This window comes from Sinocyclocheilus rhinocerous, unplaced genomic scaffold (assembly GCF_001515625.1).
Source record: "Sinocyclocheilus rhinocerous isolate Xijiao unplaced genomic scaffold, SAMN03320098_v1.1 scaffold1168, whole genome shotgun sequence".
In the NCBI taxonomy this organism is placed as follows: Eukaryota; Metazoa; Chordata; class Actinopteri; order Cypriniformes; family Cyprinidae; genus Sinocyclocheilus; species Sinocyclocheilus rhinocerous.
This window is the reverse complement of record NW_015650373.1, coordinates 1,862,324-1,885,408: the sequence shown is the minus strand read 5'-3', so window position 1 is coordinate 1,885,408 and position 23,085 is coordinate 1,862,324. Positions and strand designations below refer to the sequence as shown.

Below are 23,085 nucleotides of genomic sequence, written 5' to 3'. Positions count from 1 at the left end.
CTTTGAGTCACTGCCCTAAAGAAAACTTTCAATAAGAAATTAGATAGCAGACAAATCAAAGTATTACTTAAGGTCATTTTGATAGCAGACAAATCAAAGTATTACTTAAGGTCATTTTTTCCTATTAATGTTTAGAGCCTTGAGTAGCTAATAAAGTAACAGGCTATTCTCTGTATGATTCAAAGAGAACATTCCAAAGAATCTGATGCTAATTTGAAAATACCAACAAGAGTTATTACTTTAATAATCTTCAAATGATTTGTCTGTTATGCGTCCCATGTACAGGATTTTCCATCCCGTGCCCATCTGTTTCAACATTTCTCTCATTAAATTAATAAGTTAATTTGGATGTTGCATCAATTCTACACAACAAAAACTGAAATGTTTATTGTTCAAAAGTTCTACACAATATGCTTTAAGTAAAACCTAAATAAAATTTATCATAAGCAAAAAGCTGATATGTAAATAAGACAATTTTTACTCAGAAGAACAAGAAACACTTTTAATAGGATTTTTTTTTCCATGTGAAAACAGATCTACACAATAAGGTGCTTTGTGATGCTACATAAGATAACAAATGCATGCAAAAAACGTTGAACCTCAGCATCAACATGATGAAAATAATACTATCAGATTGATGTCATCAATAGTTTTTGGCTCAAAGAAACGCAGAAAGACAATGTGTAAAAGAATTAGTACTTGGCAGGTGGCACTTAACTTAACCACAATACTGTTGATATCTAAATTACAATGATAAATGATAATTAAACATTCACATAAACATTACCACATACTGTAAGTGCTTGCTTAATCACATTTAGATTTGAATGTCTTTATAGCTGCTTCAAGAGGATCACCTGCCGGTTTAGGAAGATCAACCGGAGTAAGGCGATTCTCTTCACGAAGTCCCCATGACACCTGGTCACTTTTGAGTTGTTCAGCAGGTATGGTGAAGTTCTCAAGGAGCAACTGCTCAATCTGCTCTCGCTGTAACGTGAAGGTCAAGGTGGAGGTCACAGATCGTGTTTCAGGGAGTGTGAGTGCAACGGTAACACAGGTCTGGTCATGGATGCTGATGCTATCCATCGAAGAGCACCTCTCTCTAGAATTGGTGCTGACCATTTGAGGACTCTTCTCCTTGGATGATTTGGTTGGACTTCTATGATCACATTCGTACACAGAGCTGCGGTCAGGTGATCTTACATCTGTAAGTGTACTAATAGATTCGTTGTCATCTGAAGGAAGGCTGCTGCCAATTGTGACGACATCTGATGCAACTTGGATGGGTTTCAAACGCTTGTTGTGTGGACCATTCTCTTGAGAGTAGGAGTTGGTGCTCATGTCTAGAAGAATGCAGTCAGAGTCTTGATCGGTCTCAGAATCTCCATCATCATGATTAAGTCGGCTTAATTTTGACTCTGGAGATTCGAACACCACCCCACGAGACTCTGGGCGCAAGGTTCTTTGAAGCATGTTTGTTATGCCATTTGTGGAAGTCTGAATATTAGAATTGGTCATCATGTAGTGCTTGACCGACTCTGGAATCACCACCTCTTTGGGCTTTTTCCTGCAAGGGTTTAGAAGAGAAGAAAAATAAGGCAGACAGTTGCCTACAATGGGCACCAGTGAGATGGGACACAGGGCTGACACAAAGTCCTCCAGCTCCTGGTAGGAAGAATGGTCAGAGTAAGGCACCACATAGACATTAGTGTGACAGGAGACCATGGGGCGGCTGGTGGGCAGTATAGCGATGGTAGGCTGCACTTTATTCCACGCCAGCAGGTTGGAGGCGTTGATCATTTTCTGAGCGACCACACGAATGCGGCCCGCGCCAGAGTCAGTGGTGAAAACATCTGGGAGCTCCAGAACACGCAAAGTTTCCAGACGCTCTCTATCCACCTCCACCCATGTTTTAAACTCCATAGCCAGCTCCACCAGCAGAGACTCTTTACCCAGAGAGTAAAGACCTAATAACAGGTAACAGACTCATTAATAAGTATTGCAATGGAGATTTTGTTGCTTCACGTTGTTTGCAGCAGTGTAGACATTGTGTTTTGCTCACCATGGTAATTCAAGTAATGGCAAAGAATTGGCAAAATGGCAAACAGAATTTTCAGCAGCCATTACTTCAGTCTTCATTGTCACATGATCCTTCAGAAATAATTTTAATATGCTGATTTGGTGCTCAAGAAACATTTCTTATTGTCAATGTAGAAACAGTTGTTCTGCTTAATTTTTTTGTGGAAAATGTGAAAATGAGTCTGAACATAAAACACATTAAATCCTATTACATGAAATTTTAATAAAATGTTGAAAGTGTGAGAGTCTCACCAATAACCACAGCGTATCCAGGATGAGTCCTAATGATCTCTTTAATTTGCTGAGTGGCTTGTTGACGAGAAGGTACGGCTCGAGTGGGGTCACAGTTTGTGTTGTCCAGATACAGCACATCAATGGTAGTGGTGTTCCTCAGACACTGCTCTCTAAGCATAGATGGAGTATAACGGAAATCACCTGAGATAAAACACAATAACAGTATCATTAAAATGTAATCTCAGTATGTCACAGTGAGATCCAACAACGTTAAGTCTCAAGAAAAACTATTAGATTATTGCACATTTCTATAATATTCATTTCCTCCTCCCAAACTTACCAGTGTACAGTCTGGTGCCAAAGTATCCCTCAAAGAGAAACATAACTGCCCCAGGACAGTGATTGGCATCTATTAGAGTAACGGTCAGTCGTTCTTTTCCAAGATCATCAAGCAACAGCATGTGAGCTTCCCCAATCTCCAATGGACGAATCCATTTCTCCTTGACCTGTGGAACACAACAACAGGACACAATTTGTAATTCCTTCAAGTTTGAGTCATTTAGCGGACAGATGTGTGCATTTATGAATTCAAACTTTTACGTGGAACCCATTCCTAAAACATAAACGCAGCTAAATGTTTTCAGTTAATATTTTAAAGATGTAAAGACCAATTTATACTGAGTGAGAAAAAGTGTGATATTATAAAAATCATTCCAAATTAATTTTTTTTAACAGTTGACTTTGATATATAACAGTGTTGTTATTGTTAACTAAAACTATTAAAAAATATAAATATTAGGTGAGAAAGAAAAAAAAACTAGAAATGTTGATATGCTAATTAACTGAAATAAATAGGTTAAAGTACTAAAACCACTGAAACCAAAATAAAAATAAATCTATATAGAAATATTTAAACAAAACTGATTAAAGCATATAACAAAATGACTAAAACAAACTAAAATTACAACTGATAACAATATAACCTAACTCTAAATATCAATAAATACTGTAATAGCACATATATAAAATTCTTTCTTTCTTTCTAATTTTTCCCAGACCCCCTAAAACCTTGTGCAGACCCCCGTAAAATCATCTGCTCGACCTCACCTTAAGTTTGAGCTGGAGCAGTTTGGCAGTGAGAGGTGAGCAGTATATGGGCCTGTGACTCCAGGTGGATGAGAGGCCAGAGGTGTGATCCGCGTGCATGTGAGACAAGAAGAACAGACGGACGTGATGGCACTTGCGGAGCTGCCAACAGTCTACAGCTATAGGAGTGTCTGGTAGGACTTTTCCGTTCATTTTGTGCTGCTGTGAGGAGTTCAGAAGGTACCTACTGCTTATTCCTAAAGGGATTTGATAACAAAAGCTGTATTTCTTTATGTAATTCTTAGTGTAATTCTTTAGCAGCGCTGTCAGAAATGTAAATAAACAATAGTCAGTATGCGCAGGCAAGGTTTTGTAAAGTAACAATGTAACTGACAGCTTACAAGCAAGCAGTGCTAGCGGGAAATGAATAGCATCGCTTTGTTTTTTAAGGCACACAGAGTCAGTCAAAAAAAGATAAATGCAAGCTTGCCAGTTACTGTTCATCCATCCGAGTGTGTTAGCAGGCCGGTTAGCTGGGCAGGGGATGATCTGGTGTATTTGTGCAGATGAGCGCCATGCTGAACCCGCGCATTGGGCTTACGAGGGTCGCGGAATGTTTACAAATTCAAAAGATTTCAGCGCGCTTTGAAAGGCACTCCTGAGCTCTTGCATTTGCAGCTGGTTTGTTCCGCCAAAATATACGTTTACTGTCCACGCCTCCGTGTCTCGCACGAGCTCGTGTGACGTCACTGGCTTCCGTGTGCAGATTTCGCGTCTTTTACCAGATATATATATATTTTTTTTTTTTCGATTATTGATCACAGTGGATGATATTAAGCGCCATTTAAACTTAAAATAAGGTGCTTTTAAATATCATTTATTATTTTTTCATTTATGTTTATGCTGCTCTTTCTTTCTTTTCGGTTCTTTTTTCGTGTTTGTACTTGGCTTTGGTGGACAGGTGTAGAGAGATGTGATAAATTCACATATACTGCGGCTATATATGTATGTATTTACTGTATATATATAGACTGTGTATATGATATGTATAGGCTATATCACTGATTCTTGAGATAAGGGACAAAACATGTTTTAAAATGTTACTCAGATAGACATAAAATCTGAGTTGACAAAATAGAATATTTTTAACATGAATGACGTGTTGAACAGTGGAGCAATTTTTTTTCGTCAGTTGTAACCGCATTAATAAACATAACAAAAATGCCAAGATTTATCCCACAGCTATTTACAGAAACTAGCACACTAGGATGACGGAGTTAACATGTTAAAGATGTGACTGAAGGGACTTCAATATTGTTTGTATAAAATATAAAAAATATAAAACTTCCAGGACTGTGTGTCCTACTGTTAAGATCCACAATGAGCAGGAAATTCGAAAGGGTTCCTCAGAGTTAAAGTTGCCGCTGACATTACCTGATTTATTAAGAATTATAAAAAATCCTGACGGAGTTGACGCGTGAGGACACAACTTTGATAGATATTTTTTTATGGGAAATATAATTCAAGGTTTACTTTTTGTATTGTTTGTATATATATATATATATATATATATATAAATTGAAAGGCAGAGATCTGTAATATATCAAAGATTGCTTTCAGTTGCCCATCCCTGATTTACAGCATGCTTCATTTTATATTCGGCGACCAATACCTCCACTAGAGGTCGATATAACACTGATACGGCGCAGAGTATCCTGACAATTTTTTCCTTTTTAGCACATCACTTTAAAGCTTGAATAATTATAAAAATAGAAATGTAATAAGGAATCTCAGCAGCATACAGTGACTAGGCTTACTAGGAACAGACACCCACATTAAAGCTATAGGATATACTATAGAATTGGGAAAACTATAGGTTGGCACAGGGTTAACTTCTGGTTAATTACTGAATGCTCACATTAATGTAGCATCTGAATTTTGTCCTCTTGAGCCACTCTAATTCATTACAGATAGATATCTAAACTATGTTAATCAGCAATTAAAGATGGATCTAAAAAGTGTTAATGTTCTTTAATAGAGATAGGAACCAGGTTTGGAAGTCTGATAAATGATGTTGCATATCTACAATCATTTATCATGTGTAATTATTTCCTTTTAATTAATCATTCGTAGCAGCATGATAATTTACATACGTAGAGAAACTTACACACATATATAGTAATAATAGAACAGAATTTGTTAATATACTAAAAAAGAGCAAAAACATCATACTGTAAATGATGAATATGAATCATGTTTTTTATATTGTTGTTGCTTGCTACCATCTCAAAGCTATAGCTTTTTAACACTGTGCCAACCATTTCTATCATGAATTAACAAGATTTATAAAATATTTTGTGACATTTAATGTGTATGTCTTTATCTTTTGTTTGCACATAATTGGGTTAATATTATTTCCACTTGAGATATTCAACAAAAAAATAACAACTGTGCCAACCAACCCACACATGTGGACCCCTGGGACCTGTTATTTTTACCAAGAATCTTCACTGCTTTCTTGACTGCTTTCTACTCATGCATGAGAGGAACAATGGCATAATAGAGGCTTATTTGGAGATAAATGGCTACTTTTCACTCAAGATATTACCACAATAGAGTAATTTATAAATTAGATTTTTTTTTTTATTGTCTTTCATTAGTATAAGACAAACAAAATATAACAAAAAGCTGATACCAACAGCTAGAGTAAGGCACGCTGACAGTAAAGATGATGAATGAAGATGAATAATGATGAATTATTTCTATTGATAGTAAAGTGATATTTCCTGTTTTTGGTCACATTGAGAACTGCGTGGGGTTCAGGGACAGGAAGCCCCCACTTCCTCATTCAGGCAATGCAATACCACTCATTTATACTTTGTGTCTCTCTGTTGCAGTGAAGTAAAAACTAGATGGCAAAATGAATTAGCCCATTGTTCCCATTTATTCAAATATTTCATGTACAAATTATTGTAATTCCACAACCGTCTGTTTAACAATTATGAACATAATGTACTTGGACATAGTGCATAACATTACTATGTAGAGATTAGAGACATGTTCATCTTTGATGTCAGTATAGACTTGGTATTTCATCCGCATGTGAGAACAAAAACCCCACACTAGTGTGACAAGTGAAGTGTGTAATTCGTGTGCCACTAGAGTGACCAAACGGAATTGCAAAAATAATTCCCAAACACTCATGTGCCACATGTGCAATTGGCGCCCCAAACTCACGGTCAGGATATCGTGTCAAGCTGGTCAGGATGCTCAAACAAATAGAGCAATGATTTGAAAGCGCCTCCGAGCCACAGTGGTTAAACTTTTCAGGGAAATCAACCAACAAATGGCTTTACTTATAGTTGGGACTGGAGAAAGCATTTTATCATCCCAAAAATTACACACTCCACCTTTGAAGGGATAGTTCACCCAAAAATGAAAATGTATGAAGAAGATGAGTATAAAAATCTCCTGTGTTATACAGGAGAAAAAATCCAAATGGATTTGGAACAACATGAGGGTACGTAAATAATGACAGTTTTTGTGTGCTCTATCCCTTTAAGACAAGTCAAAATATAGTTCAGTATGTTTTCCCAGTAGTGTAGCATACATTTCTTTTAAAGCTAATAATTATGATTCTGGAAAAAGTGTAGCTAAATTCTGCTATACTGAAAGGTAATACACTATTGGTTTTGATAATTCATTAACCCTGAATATGTTCAAACAGTGGACAAATAGGACTTCAGTGTATCTTCTTATCCTCAAACAATTCCATGTTTGTTATGACATGCACTCAATCATACACATACTGATACTGACACACATACAATTTTGCTAAAAGGCTAGATAACCTCACTGCATCTGTGAGTAAAATCCAATGTCAGCTGCCTGCAGTACATTTTTTTGTCCTTCATAATAACAGACCTGCACTGAAAACACTCCATAATAGGACAAGAAAAACCTGTGTCCACCTCCTTGTCACTGTTTCTGACATCCTCTTTCTGTCATTGTGCACAAAGGTTCAGAATACAAGCAGAATATCCAAGAATCTGAGAGTGTACAGCGCTCTGATATCTGTTCTGCATACATTCATACTGAACTAGTAACTGGTGATTAGATGTTTCCATTTTAACTAAATAAATTATAATATATATATTATAACTGCGCAAACAAAATTGTGTGCAATTCTTTTGATTCATTATTTGAGAAAATACTCATGTTTTTATAATTTAATTGTATGATATGTACTGTCAATCTAATTTGATTTAAAAGCATCTTTCAAGGCTGCTTCATAAAGCAAGATTTCCTGTGGTTCCCCTTCCTCTTCAAAATGATTTGACTCACTTGGTGCTTTTTAAAGCGATGCTGTCTCATTATTCCAATAAAGGGACATTTCAGCCAGAAGAGTCTGTGGTGAGCTCTGATTTACATTCAAAAGAGACAAACCAAGACATGACAGCTTTGGACGTCCAGCCAGCAGAAGTCATTCAACCTCCTTAAAGAATCCTAGGATGTCAGTCAGATGTTATGTTCCAAACCAGGTTCAGGAGGGGCAGCGATGTAGTGGTTGTTATCCAGTCTCTCGCTCGGCTGGCTCTCAGGGGGAGGAGCCTCCTTGCAGCAGAAGTACTGCTTCCAGATCCTTTGGAACGCAGTACGAAATTTCTTGATGCGGAAAGCATAAACGATAGGGTTGACGGCAGAATTGCCATGCGTGAGCAGAATGGCAATATAAATGAGGAACATGGGCTTCTCACACTTTGGACAGAAGAGTGTGATGCAGTTCATAATGTGGAGAGGAAGCCAGCTAACAGCGAACAAGAAAAGGACTAGCGCCAGAGACTTCGCCAGCTTCAGCTCTTTGTCGTAATACTTGTTTGGTTCAGAATGGCTGGACACCTTCTTGTTCAGCTGCTTGTGGATCATGTAGAAGATTTCAGAGTAAATGATGAGCATGAAAAGCAGAGGGGGAAGCACCCAGCCAAAGAAGTTGAAGTAGACCATGTATTCCATGCTGATGACATTCTCAAACTGGCAGGTGACGATGAGGTCAGGGCCGATTGAGCTGTTATTACGTTGCAGGTTGTGTAAATTGTTCCAGCCCAGCATGGGAGTCAAGCCGACTATGAAGGCCACTGTCCAACACGCGAAAACTGCAATTCCAGCTCGTTTGGGAGTGACCACACGCTTATAACTGCAACACAAAAATACAACAAGAGTGAAACAAGTTTTCATTGTAATTTTAATACAAAATTTTAATCAATGTCTCGTGATATACATTATTATTACTGCAATTTCAGCAATATTATAGCTCCAAAATGTACAATAAAAGAAAAAAACACACGTATCACCACAATATCCATTTTAAAAGCAAATAAAAGGGTAAATTCTGTATAACTGCTACCAGTACAGAATCAAGTACAGACATTATGATGCTGCCATCTTTCATTTTTAACCCCCTGTAATTTGGCTCTGAATCTCAGGTGAAAATTGCCATTTTGACCTCCCTCTACAAAATAGTAGATTACTAGATACAGAATTCACACAGATCTAGCACTGCTGTCAGTGATGCATACTCAGGATATATTAGATGATAGATGATTTATTCAGAAGATGATATACTGTATTCAAGTTTTCACTCAAATTATTATGCTGATAATATAATTTACATAACTGCAGCAGTTAGACTTTTGGACTCCACAGCTCAGTTTCTTGCGTCTTCATTTATTGTGCACAGTGGTTGATCCTGGCAGAGCCGACAGGCGGTGACTCAGAGCAGCAAATCTATACACTTCTCAGACACCCTTCACTTCTCTATAGCTCATTCACAACAGTTTCATGGGATTGTGTTCACTCTCCAAAATAAATTTTGTAGGAGGTAACTTTTTCCTTGCAGCACCATGTGCTATCCACCTATTTTTTAACATAAGTGAAACTACGGCCATTTGTAGCTTAAATTTGCAAGGCTTTCTGTGTCAGTCGCTTCCAGTTATTTTACATGTACAAAAACAGTCTGTTTTGCTGCTTTATATTGCAATGCAAGCTGGTATTTGTTACTATATTATTTTTATTTATTATTGTAATCATAAACATACTGGTTTGTAGTGCAGATAGTTTTACCGTTTACTGCACTTCTTTATTCTTCTAATTATTTACCTATATTGGCTAATAATTCAGAAGTCTTGCACATTCAAAGAAAATAGCTTACTTCCATGTTGCAAAATTAGGTGGGTACTTCCCTGTGCTGCTGTTTCTCTTCAAAAAGGTGTTGAAAGGGGCCGATTTTACGTTGATTCTGTCATATAGTACTGGCCATGGTAATCATTAATCATGCCAGCAAAATCACAATATTAAATGCAAAATAATAGAATGAATCTGGGATTTGAACACAGGACTCCCATGTTTGATGCATTAAAGTGAGAAAAGAGCACATAACACAGAAGTGGCTATACTGTCCACACAAAAAGCATCTTTAAAAATGGAATGGCTTTTACATAGCTGATGTTGAGTATGTTTAACTCCTCTGGGAACAAAGAGCAACCTTGGCATAGAGTCTGCAAATAGGATGTAGCTAGAACATAAAAGCAGATAGTGTATGCATGTTGTAGATGTTCAGATGGCTGGGACAGTGTATTGTTGTGATGAAGAGTTGGAACATGTTTCTGGAATGTTTTTTTTATCTCTCTCATGAAACTTGACATTAAGTGATACGCAGCAGACAGTTCAAGAAACAATAAAAAAGAAACTGCAACAACAACAAAAAAGCACATATACCATAGAACATAATACCTGTACAAAAAAAAGTCAAATGAGAGCATGTTGTTCAGATCCATTGACCTAGTGCTTACTTAAAGACAAATTCTTTGTGCCATATGCTGTAAAATTTATGGAAAGCTCTGCAAATAATGCACTTAGATGTGCATGAGTCATATTATGTTATTAGGTCATGTGCATGTAGTTTCTTCCATCTGTACCCCTTGATCATCATAAACCGAATGTTGCTTGAAAACAGACTGGCCAGACAGTGGCCATTATTATTACTCTTATAAATTAACTTATTAATGGGTCAGCAGAACTTTGATTAATTGTAAAAAATGACAATTTTTCCATAATGTAAATCTTTATGAGAGTGTGGGAAGTGGAACTTACAGTACAGAATAGTACAAAATATTTATTCATCATTTTTATTGATATTTACACCATGTATTCCCATGTATTCCCCTTTTTATTATTTTGTTTTAAATGTTTTAAATCTCCGGCCCTCCAGGAATTGAGTTTGACACCCCTGGCTTAGAGGATAGAAAATACCATTAGCTCAGTATAAAAACAATATATAAAGAATATGTAACGTCCTCAAATGATAGAAAAACTTAGTGTGTGTGCGTGTGTGTGTGTGACATATGAATAGCCTATATAGACTGTATGACAACATAATGCACAGTAACATATAACTAAAGGTGTATTTACTTATTCTTACAGAACAGGAACACCAGAGGGAATGAATGATACGTTTACCTGGTTGGGATCTTGACCCTCAGGTATCGGTCGATGGCTATAGCGAGCAAGGCGAGGATAGAACTTTGGGTCAAAACCAGCACCGTGCACGCCACCAGCAGACAGCTGTAGAAGTGAGTCTGGAGTCCGATACTTATAGTTATCGCCAACGGTATGACCAGCGCTCCTACTGCAATGTCCGCGAGCGCCAGAGAAACAATGAAGCAAAACGTAGTATCTCTCAGAGATCTATTAATTTTTACCGCCCAAACCACCATCACGTTTCCTATCACGGATGACACGGCGATCACCACCTCCATGCCCATGTAGAGGGCTTTGGCCGCAGAGAGATCCGCAAGCATGCTTCCACTCGACGGGAATCGATAATACGATGAATATCCACGCTACAATGGGTTTTCAAGTGAAAGTGATGTGTAAACTGTAGTAGTCCAGAGATAAATCCTCCTATTAATGCGCTGCCCCTCAAAAGAATAGCTGTATTCCACACATGCCTGTTTACAGTTGAATATGGACAAACGCGAGAAGAAGAAACCCCACAAAACCATAGAAGTGGCTTACAAAATATTCTGCTGAAAATATCGCTGGGTTTTGCGCGTTTTCTTTTCGTTTACTACAGCGCCTCTTCATTTGGTCCACCTGCCCTCGTGCGAGAGATGCGCGCGCCACTTATTCATCCCAAAATCGTTACAATAAATTTCTCCGTGTCACCTACAACTGTCAGGCAGTTCTCTGGATGTCCAAAGAGTCGGAAAATAAATTAAAAGACGCACCATATTTGTTCCTGGATATGTGAAATATGTGATATTGTCCAGAGCGCGGGTCGTTCTCAACACTCTCGTGAGCTATGCGGTGCCCCGGAATAGCTGTCTATGGGTAGAGCCCTTTGTCTCACCCATACTCACCAACACTTTTGGGAGCAAAATAAGTCCAACTAACCCGTGAAAATGTCAAACCAGAAGGTCGTTCCGGAGAAAAAAAAGACCATCCCAAACACCGCGCCGTCTATTTTGGTTCCCTCCTTGAGAATGGCTGAGGGACATCCTGCGTTCGCTACTTTCTTTTGTAGAGAGCCCGAACTCCTTTTCTCATCATTGTATTTGTCTTCAGTGAGAGTTTAACTTTGACGCTCGAGATAAAGAGAGAGGCTGACCGTGCCCCCTGTGTATAGTGTAATATTAGTTTGCTCTAATAGATATGAGACAGCATTGAACCCGTGAGTGGAGGGGAGTAGGAGGTGACAGTGCCTGATGAGCAGTGACTAATTTAAACGCACAAAAGACCAAAGATATAAAATGTAATAAGAAATATATTTGCAACATTTCAACGAAACTAATAGGTTTAATAATCTACAATAAGCATAATGTGCCAGCTTGAGACATCACTTTATCTCACAAATGAAGCTAGTCAGCAAAACAAAATGATGTATAGGCCTATGGCACACTTTGCAAGGTCCTTTTGATGTTTAAGTTTTAAATAGAGGAGAGTTGTCCCTGTTTTTACTCCACTGAATATTTATCAGTGTAGGTTCATTTTTGAAAGTCAATTTTTGTATAAATTGTCACAATGGAACCTGCCATTAAATAGATTTTAACAAAATGTGAACATGCAAAAAAAATTAAAATAATCAAATAAAAAGTATTGTTTATTTATTTGACCAACAGACAGTGTGTATAATACAATTTATATTCATAAATTATATTTATTTTAAAAATACAGTATTTATATAAAAATAAATTGTATAAAATTACAAATTCTAGAAATCATGTTAGTTGTGTTGGTATTGTAGATCAGTGACTGAGCCTTTGTCTGGCAGACAAAAATCTTGTATTTTTGAGGTGAATTATAATGAAGTCTTCCTCCTTCTGACATGTCCAGGTCAAAGCCCGCTCGGTGCTTTCAGTCATGGTCTCTCCAGCTTTTGAGTGTGAGCTCAGAGACAAAGCACAGACCCCTCCATGCTATATGCAGGTGATTTAGCAAGCAGGAAAAATCATGGCATGAGAAAGCTGGCTGAACCGCAGTGCCTGCCTCATTTCCATAAGAGAAATTTCTGCACGATCCATCAAGGGCGGTGAATTCGTTCATACACTTCACACAGAATTACGACATGAGATTTATCCTGCCGATTCTGAACAAAGAGACGCCACATTCCTATATTATAAAGTAATATTCTAGGAATACATGGGAATGGCTTTTATATAGCAGCCTACAGTTTTAAGGTGTTTTTTTTTTTTTGGCATGAAAAATATTTGTATATTCATACTGAAATTTGCAGCTGATCTTCATACAGATGAAACAATGCAAAACATAAATTAAGAAGATGGAACAAATTTTTTATATATTTTAAAAATCAAGTAGCTTAACTAAAGAAGAAAAAGCACAAAAAAGTGAATTTGTTATGCTAGTGCTTCATGACATGGACTTATGTCTATGTGGGTTTCTTCAATTCTCCAATGTGCTCTAGGGCATTATATCAATAGTTAGATCAATACCCAGCTGTGCGGTAACTAATTATCCAACCATACCTGCAATAAAACTAATAACATGACTGAATGTGTTCTGTGGCCCTTTTTGTGAAGGAGCAGGTTCAATGTCCCTTGGAGTTGGAAAATCCAGCTAGTAAACATCTTTTTTACGTAGTACTGACACTACTACTCCAACAAAACCACGGCAGAGCAGAACCACATCAGTGGATCTCACTCAAGGGAGGATAAAAGAAATTAGCAATCAACAAACAATTGAACAAACAGATTTAGGATTCTCGGGATGATAAGGGTGATTGTTTTGTCTTACATGTCTGATTACAATAGAAAATCTGCCCTGCTCTTATCAAAGCTGTTCCACTGTTTGTTGTTATAGATTTCAGGTCAAGAGGTCTTACATGAGGGTTGAGAGGTCACAGAATGAAACAGAAAAAGCCTAAATCATAATGTTATATATGGTGATGGACCTGATGGTGTTTGCTATCATATTTTAAAAAATGGTGTAATTAATAGTGAAATTTACTAGCATTTTCAGTTAAAAATAGTTTCTACACCAATACTTTTTCCAGCATACAGTATATACAGTAATATTATTTTTATAAAAATATAAATTATTATTATTACTCTTATGTTTTTTAATCTTTCATTTTATCTACTATATGTTTTGTCTTTTGCATTTGCTTGTATTTTGCAAATACTTTGCAATAAAACAATCATAAAATTGTGCTACAAAAAAAAGTTTGTGAACCTTTGTTAGTATCTAAAATGTCTGCATTATTTACTCAAATGTGGTCTAAATGACAAGAAAGGACAAACACAATTTGCTTAAACTAATAACACCCAAACAATTGTAGTCCTTGTCAATACTGAACACATTGTCTAAACATTTACCTTACCAGTGACCAGCTTCTCGCAGGAAACAGTAAACACCTCCCAGACTGATGGTAAGATACACAATCCCAAAGAATGATGACTAGACAGCAATGACTAGAGAATCTGGCAGGTTTCTCAGGAATAAAACAGACTGTTTTAACATGCCATATGAAGCAGAAATCCGGGTTACATTTTACTCAACCTGACCACAGTCTTGGCATGAATATGTCCCTGATTCACCTCGAATATCCCAAGCATTGCAAGCATCTCTTTTCCACCCTGAAGCGGTTTTGCACCCTAAGAAGGCATGGATTGAGTGTGGTCCCTGAAAAGAAATGTGATGTGGTAAGCACTTTTCGAACCGCAAGGCAATCCCTTTGAGACTCATTTGTGTAGATTTTAATGGCTGAACCATTTTGTGTCCAGCTCCTTATCATCCACATGCATGCCTAAAATCTCTGAGGTTCACGATCAAAATGCTTTGAGGGTGTGTTGTAGTAATTAAGCAGACAAAGAGATGTGCAGCTCTTTGTGTGTTTCTCTCACTTGCAATCCTCCCCAAGGAACATTCGCTGTGTCCACAGTTTGAGAGCAGCACTTTACCAACAGCAGTATTTGCCTGTTCACCTTAATGACCCACTCAGAGTGTCCGCACTGCTGGATTTTCTTTAGCAAACATCTGGGCTTTGCACAGCTGCAGTTGACATTATTATACTCATGCCAGCTGGTTCTATTTCAGTTTTCTTAGTCAAGACACCTTTTAAGACCTATTCACATCAACCATCCCCCATAATGTCTGTCTTTAAAAGCAACTATCAAGAGGGAATCATGTCATAATGGACCGACACTTAAATGTCACTAAGGAGCCCTGTACTTACACAGACACTAAATTAGTGTCATTAGGACAGGAAGAAACAAATGTGTTTGTGACCAAGTGATAGATACTATATGCATATTTTGGTTGTTCATGGTGTAATTTGCTTTATGGCTGTTCACTGGTCAGCATGATACAATTTTTAGACCCATTTTTAGTCAGATTTATCTAATATACAATATTTCATTTCGGTCCTCGAATCTGATATTCTGAGTGGCGTTCCAAAAAATGCCAATATAGAGAATGCCACTGAGACTTTTCTCAGTTTGTATCACTCCACCTGTCCATGTTTGCGAAGTGATACAAGTTTTATTAATCATTCTAACTTTAAGAAAATAGAGTCCACACAACTATAACAATATCGTTGGAATCGCAGAGTAATATTTTCCCAGGAGAAGAACAATAAAAACATTGACAACCAATCAGAATGCATCTGACTTTAAAAAGCTCAAGCTTTTTAAGTGGGAGACAACATAACAGCACCGCATGCTAAAAAAAAGAAATAGAACGTTATCTTGAGTTAGTGTTGACACTAATAAAATTGTTGTTATAGTAAAAGTTCTTGGTGTTAACAGGCATTTAGGTACATTGTTAGGCCAGTAGGTGTGCGACAAGTCTTTATGAATGAGTTGATTCATTCACTTAACCGATTTGTTCAAAAACACTGATTCATTCAGGAATAAAACAACGGTTTTTATACTGTAAGTGGGTCATTGAGTCATTCACTCAACTGATTTTAATTTCTGGTTTAGTGAACTTGTATAAAAGTAATATCACACTCTTAATCATGTTGTTTGTCTTACCGCGGCTGCCAATACTTGTGTCACGAAGTCCCTCATATTCTGCCGCAACAGCAGCATTCCTTCATGTGTGATTTTAAATTCAGTTTAACTTGCTTATATTACGCATTTGAAAACTTGCCTATAAAGAGTAACTAACGTTGGCAATACTCCTAGATGGGGTATTTTCCCATATAAACACATTTCATTACATCAAATACACAAAATAATGTTCTTTTTAGCAGCATCATATGACCCCTTTAAGAATCAGTATGATGATTTGACATATGGCAATGACTATAAATGATTGTTTAATTACACATTCCATTTTTCCGCTTTTGAAAGTGAAGCCTCTGTGAAGAGCATGACCTATTGAAGAGCTGCCAACTCTCGTCTCCATTGGCCTGAATAGAGGAACTGCCAGATTCTTCTCTACATAGAGCGAGAGCAGCTTGTCATCACACTCTTAGAGTTTTAAAGATAGAAATATCAGCAGATGGTTCCTCAGCAAGACCGCTGGCAGTTAAAAAAAAGAAAGCAAACACCGAATTTTGATTAAGCTAAAACAGTGGGAAAAAGAAAAGTGTGCATGTTTTTGTAGAGAATATTTTCTTAAGTGCATTGTCAGAGTCTGCCTCAATGGGTGTTTAAAATATGTTGTTCTGTGTTTTTTTTTTTTTGATAAGTCCCATCTTTTGAAGTTCTTTTTTAAAACTGTGAGGTAACCGTTTCTTGTTTTCTACCTTATCACACTAGATGCAAAGCACATCTTGACTGTGTAAACTTCACATTCAGAGGGAGATTTCTGTTGTTGTTGTCATTGTTATTTATCATATTTTATTCATTTTGTGTATTTTAATCTATATTTGATTTCATTTTCTCACCCCAGTCAATTGAAATTCAGCCAGGGCTCTGTTCTAAACGGCCAATTTTCCACTTCATTCTGTCCATAACAGGAAGCCGGATGACATGGTTTTTCGAGGCTGTTACTGCACTTCATCTCTGAGATTCATATAATTCATGGTTGGGGGTCTATGAGTGGGCCATGTCTTCCCAGCAGGATAAAACGGACGGCGGAAAGAGAGTGAGCGATGCTGTAGGTCATCATGCAGAGCTTCGTTATCGTGTACCATTCACCAAGCAAGATTATTGCCTTAAGGTCTGTTTCTTTAATGTTGCCTCGTCTACAATGCTGCTTTCTTCTTTTTTGTCTCTTAGTAACATGCATACATGGAGACACTCACCCACTCAGTCTATTCATGAAAATCAAATATTGTACTTAAATGCTGCTGCAGACCAGACAATTTATGTTTTAGAAAAAATGTGTTTACATGCTTGATCATACACTTATTTGTATAAGGCCATATGAACACATTAAACTGTGCTCTTTCATCAGGAAAAGGTCGTAAGCAATACCTGGCGTATGTGCTTTTTCTCATTACCCAGTTTTCACCTGGCATGATACACTTTTACCCAAGGAGGTCTATAATACCTGGCAAAAGCTATTAGTTAGCATCCCCATAGTTTCAGCATTTGCTCACGATTTGTTTTGTAACAATCAGCATTTTGTGTGATTGAACACTCTGCACATGTGTTCGGTATCATGTACTTAGAATCTCTCTGAGACAGACAGTCTTTATATGTGCCGTTTGTTCAAAGGCACGAGAGGCATCGTGTTGCACTCTGCAAAGAGATTCATTAGTCATTATAGCCCTTGAAGGCCAACCTCTTGCTGTCATCCCGTTCGTTTTATTAGCAAAAAAAATCTGATCAGATGTAACAAAATGGGAGCAACCTAACAAATGTCTCCTGGGTGCTTTGAAACTGCAAGAAAAATGGCTGAAATAATGAACAATGCCAGGTGCAGAACAGTGCATTTCTGCCTCAGTTCCTGCCTTCATGTGGAGTCGTGTCTTGCCGTAGAAGCAGATGAGTATCTATTATAGCACTTCTGTGAGAGAAGTGGACCCTGCAGACCATCTGCAGGACATTCAGCAGGGAGGAGGGTATTGTTAGACAGAGAGACCGCTAGAGAGAGACTATGGAAGATAAAGAGATTATGGAGTTAGAGTAAGAGTAATAGAGAAGTAGGAAGCTAGTTTAAAAAACAAGGATGAGGAGAGGAGTGAAGAGGATAAAAATGAAAGGTTAAAGGGCTACAAGGTGTCTCAGAAGCAGAGACAGATGTCGGGAAAGAGATTTATTGGATTTCCTGTTCCATTTTAGTCATACGGCATTCTGAGGAGGATTGTTGTTGAGATAAAAAAATATGAGAGCAACAAAAACGCACACACAAGATTCAAAATCTTGTCAAAATGTTGTTTACATATAGAGAATAAATATGTGTTCACATTCATTACCAGTGGGGTCCAAACATCTGAGATCACTAGTGAAGATGCTTCTTTTTTGCAATTTTATGTAATACAAATTTCTATATTGCTTTAATAACATCAGCACTTGACCTGCATGAACTCTACAAGTTTGTGCAAAATTATAGAGCTGAATTTTTTGGGGAGTTAATTGAATTTTTGTTCATTCGAATTATATGTGATATTTAAAAAAAAATTTAAAATAAAAATGTAAAAATTTCGAAACAATAAAATATGTATTAAAACGAAATTTTATTAAATTACATCTATAATTAACATCTATTTTTGTCATTTTTCTAGCTCCATATAAATTATTGAAAATGTTTCAAGCTTCTTTGTCTTTAATGGAGGAAACAAAAAGAAGAAAAGAAATTGTACAAAAGAATTCACATGCTCAGTGTCAAATTTGTGACCTAGAAATAGTGCAGAATCTTAAATATTCAAAGTTTATTTTGTATCATAAAGTTTCTTTTTTTGTAAGCTTTTTTAAATCCTAAAACTTAGAATTAGAAGACATCACCAGTTTTATACCTGTTTTATTATTTCGCACATTTATTCTGTATAGGAATCATTCTCTCTGCTTTTCACATGCATTAGAACATTTTTGGAGAAAAAAATAGGTCAGATGTATTTTGCAGAGGATGACACAGGGAATTACATTGTGCTCTAAGTGAGATGAGCAAAACGAGGGAGCTTAGGAAAGTTGCTCTGGTAAACAATGATTGCGGGTTTTTGCTGTTTGGACAAAAATGGATTGTTAATGTGATCAGAGGCCCATACTGTTGAAAAGAGAAGATAAGAAAGAATGAAAGAGGAAATGCATCCACCATCTGGTGAATTATCAGTCTTTGCAGGTTGTGAGAGTGACAACATATAGTATAACCGTCCCCCACTGCACTATACACTGCTGAAGCTGTAATTTCCTGATGCATAAGGTGTGTAAGGTAAACCATCTGATCTTCACAAAAACTGAGATTATAGCAAAACAACATATGAAAAAAATGGCCTTGGGAGAGGAGAAATAGTGCACTAAACAGTGCCTGAAACTCAATTTTCAGCAATGAATATGTCTATATGGAGCATGTTTCAGATTTAATTAAAGCTTGTGTCATTTTAGCAAAAAGAAATTACATTTTCTCTGTGGCTCTCACTCCAGCTTTTACATTTGCTGAAAGCAGCAAAGCAGAGCTCTCAGTAAATTGCCACCTTGGGCTTTTCATGTATACACTTTCACTTACTTCATTTAGGAGTCTAATTAACAACATGCATCTGAATATTAACAGTGTAAACAGTGGTAATATGATGCATCTGAGCACAGTCCTGAATGACCTCTACCACCCTTGTACCGCAAATGATTTGTGTGTGGTTTTTTTTTTGTGTGTGAATGCACATTGGTGTGTTTTAACACCTTCGGGCACATGATGTTACAATGTTTATTGTAAATTAAAGATGTTTAGACCTCTCTTCCCCTTTAACTTCTGCTGTAACTTCTGCTGGAAATTGCAGTTTGTGAAATAGATCTGAGAGATCAGAAGGGATGAGCGGCACTCTGCGGATGGATTGGGGTTTTGAAGAGAGAAAGGCGTGGATAAAAATGTTTCTTCTTGTGGCTGTGGGTGAATTGAGCGAAATATGCAGCGGCCTCTCCATGGCTGTGGGGAAATACAATTTTTAACTGTTATCATTTAGTAAACCATGATCGGAACATGAAATGAATTATGCATTCATTTAAGATTGCTTTGTGCTGCTCAAGATGCACTTGATGATCACATCTAAATAAATAAGGTGATGTTTGTGTTACGGCACAATCAATTTTGTGGCTTACAAATTGCTTTCTGACCCACTGTTTGATTACAGCGTTTTCTCTCTGGGGAAAATGTAGAGAGTATGTTGAGTTATAGGATTTAAATAAGCTCCGAGGGCCTGATATCTAGCTAAACTCCCTTTTTCTGCTCAAACATCCTCATAATGGCCTGAATTAGTCAAAGCGATAAGAATCCAAGCTGTAGATATGGAGAGCCTCATGCCAGAGGACAAATGCACTGGCAGGAGTCTAGGAATGTTTTTGTGCAAAATGTGGGATTCTTAGGTCTCATCATCTCATCAATTGTCCATAGCGACACAGGCATCTGAATGCAGTCTATACAACAAACCACACTGCAGGGACAGTTTGACCCCTGAATTGGTTAATCATAATGGCAATGCATGAAGGATACATGTCATACACCAATCCTGAGTGTACATGGTTGTTTCCGTGGCAACTGCAGCAAGCGTGAACTCTTTGCACGACTGACCCCCCATAATTCCCATAAATTACTCTTCTCCACCAGAGGGGAATAAATTGGAACTGAGCCCAGGATGATACACATTACAAGTGAGGGTACTATGATCTGTGTCATTTACCTGTCAGTCCTGCTGTTCTCTGCTGAACCTACTGCAATCTGTGAATGGACAATATCACACACTTCCAACGTGATAAACATAGTCTCAATGGAGATTCCCAGTCATGACGTCAAATTGAAAGCTGACAGGAAAGGTTAATTCACAGAAATTTTTGAATATAGCATTTTGACTTATGAGTAAAACAAGTAAATTAACATTACTTTGTGAGCTTCCTGTTTTATTTTAGAGCTTATAACACATAATCATAAACCAAATGTGAATTTTAAAACCACTGTGTACTGTAAAACCATAGGTTGCATACAAGATACTACAAGGACTACACTCTTAATAATAAAGGTTCTTCACTGGCATCTATGGTTCCATGAAGAACCTTTACTTTCTATGGAAATTTCCCATTGCACAAAAGGTTCCGTAGTTATAGTGAAAAGGATCTTTAGTTTATTGCAGTGTTCTTCACACTAAGAAAATGGTTATTTTAAGAACTGTTTACTGTAATGTTCTTTGGGGAACCCAAAATATTTCTTCTTTGTGTAATGATTCCACTGAAGGCGAGCCTAGTTGAACCCATGTGCAGGTTTATTTAATCCAAAAGTGAGCAGAAAGACCAAAAACAAAGACTTGGGTTGGCTAAATGTGAACATGAACAAGAAACAAAGAACTCACCAACAGCGGTTACACAAACAAAGCTAGACAAGTGAAAGTGAAGTGACGTGTGGTCAAGAATGATGTCTCATACTCGGAATTTATGCTCTGCATTTCACAAACACAGAGCAGTAAGTATAGTGAACAAACACACACACTCAGTGAACACACACAGCTGGAGTAGTGGGCAGCCATTTTTGCTGTGGCGCAGCACACATCTGAGGAACAGTTGGGGATTCGGTGCCTTGTCTCACCTCAGTCGTTGCATTCAAGGTTGAAGAGAGCGCTGTACATTCACTCCCCCCACATACAATCCCTGACGGTACCAAGACTCAAACCATTAGCCTACAACTGCCCCCAATGGTAACAAGAGGGTAGCAAGAGACAATAGGTGTGTTCAACTTCATGTGGCGCTGCACAGACCGATCGGCGTATGACATCAAAGTACCGCGAGAGCAATTCAAAAGAATAAAGAGTCGTCTGCTCTATAATCGCTCTCACGGTACTTTGATGTCATACGCCGATCGGTCTGCGCAGTGCTGATGCATCTCGAACAAGCCTAAAGGTAACAAGTGGGCTATAAATAACAAACAAATGTCACATGACACAATCCAACCAATGAGAAACAAGACACATGACTAAAAAAAACAATCACAACAAGACATAGACTAATGCCGAGTTCACACTACACGATTTTCAAAGTTGTCGGATCACCGTTGTTTTCCCACTGCACGACTATCTGGGGTAGCATTCTGTTGCTGCTGTGTTCACATTGCACGATGGATTGGCAACAGGAGGTTACACACTGCATGACTTTACAATAGGAAGAATTGCAGACGAATTGCAAACTACGTTGCACAACCAGATGCACACAAGACATGATAAGGAAATAACTCCGCCCTGAACTTCCCGCTGCCCTTTATCTTGCTTTGTATTCAAAAATGGGAGAAATAAAATAACCCATTCAGTCTTTTCACATATGACTTCTAAAAAAGTAATTCTCTAGGATTCGTGGCTGTTTCGGTAGTTATTGTGACATCATCCTTTCAAAGACAATCAAAAGACTGTTGTGGGAGATGAAAAACACTACAAATCTGTTTGAGTCCCAGAGATGTGCTTTTTAGAGAGTGAGATGTGGAAGGACTGCATGGACAAATTTGTTCTAGATGTTCCTAAATTTTTATCAAGTAATGTTAACCACAGACCTTATTTTATTTATAAACAACTTAAACATTTTAAAAACCCATTAGAAATTCCTGACAGAACAGAACAGCTCTATATAGCAACCTAAGCTAACCACAACTGGCAGTTTCTTAAAAATACAATCTGCTGATTTTCCTGAAACAGCTGTCTTCAGTCCTGAAGAATCAGCTTTGTGTTTCTAGACATTTGGGCATAGTCAGCAGAGAAACAAATGGGAGTGTTGCTATTGTTCAAATGTGTTTGATTTTGTAGTACTATTAGGTCCAGTAGGAGTTACAAATGCCTCTTTAAATAGAAGAGTTCTTCTGAGCTGATTGTCTTGGAGTTACAGTAACATCCTCAATAATTAACGTGTGAAAGCTTGTTTTCTAAATTAGTTCATGTATTACATGACCGAAGAGAAAATTAGCGAAATCAGTGGCTCATTGGAGCAGGCAGGGAAAGAATATACCGTACCATGTAAAGTTGCTGACATAGACAGAGTTACGAGATCGGCAATCACTAAACTGTGTGTGTGTGTGTGTGTGTGTGTGTGTGTGTGTGTG

General features: G+C 37.5%; 2 protein-coding genes across 2 annotated transcripts; both read right to left on the bottom strand.

Annotated features, from left to right (window-relative positions):
* Nucleotides 1-503: 503 nt before the first annotated feature.
* LOC107712006 (5' exonuclease Apollo-like) lies at nucleotides 504-4,178 on the bottom strand. The gene is made up of 5 exons (XM_016517130.1): nucleotides 3,890-4,178; nucleotides 3,421-3,656; nucleotides 2,654-2,819; nucleotides 2,332-2,514; nucleotides 504-1,967 (listed from the first exon to the last, which is right to left on the bottom strand). The coding sequence occupies exons 2-5, from the start codon at nucleotides 3,610-3,612 to the stop codon at nucleotides 808-810; spliced, it is 1,701 nt and encodes a 566-aa protein (XP_016372616.1). The 5' UTR covers nucleotides 3,613-3,656; nucleotides 3,890-4,178; the 3' UTR covers nucleotides 504-807.
* A 3,465-nt stretch (nucleotides 4,179-7,643) lies between these two features.
* Nucleotides 7,644-12,046, bottom strand: LOC107711940 (adenosine receptor A1-like). The gene is made up of 2 exons (XM_016517034.1): nucleotides 10,915-12,046; nucleotides 7,644-8,593 (listed from the first exon to the last, which is right to left on the bottom strand). The coding sequence occupies exons 1-2, from the start codon at nucleotides 11,253-11,255 to the stop codon at nucleotides 7,918-7,920; spliced, it is 1,017 nt and encodes a 338-aa protein (XP_016372520.1). The 5' UTR covers nucleotides 11,256-12,046; the 3' UTR covers nucleotides 7,644-7,917.
* Nucleotides 12,047-23,085: the final 11,039 nt, after the last annotated feature.

Excerpts from the sequence above, each read along its gene's own strand:
- LOC107712006 (XM_016517130.1), bottom strand. The coding sequence starts at position 3,612 with ATGAACGGAAAAGTCCTACCAGACACTCCTATAGCTGTAGACTGTTGG. Across the intron at positions 2,515-2,653 it reads TGGCACCAGACTGTACACTG|GTGATTTCCGTTATACTCCA; the intron begins GTAAGTTTGGGA and ends GTTTTATCTCAG. Across the intron at positions 1,968-2,331 it reads TGGATACGCTGTGGTTATTG|GTCTTTACTCTCTGGGTAAA; the intron begins GTGAGACTCTCA and ends ACCTGTTATTAG.
- LOC107711940 (XM_016517034.1), bottom strand. The coding sequence starts at position 11,255 with ATGCTTGCGGATCTCTCTGCGGCCAAAGCCCTCTACATGGGCATGGAG. Across the intron at positions 8,594-10,914 it reads AGGGTCAAGATCCCAACCAG|TTATAAGCGTGTGGTCACTC; the intron begins GTAAACGTATCA and ends TTTGTGTTGCAG.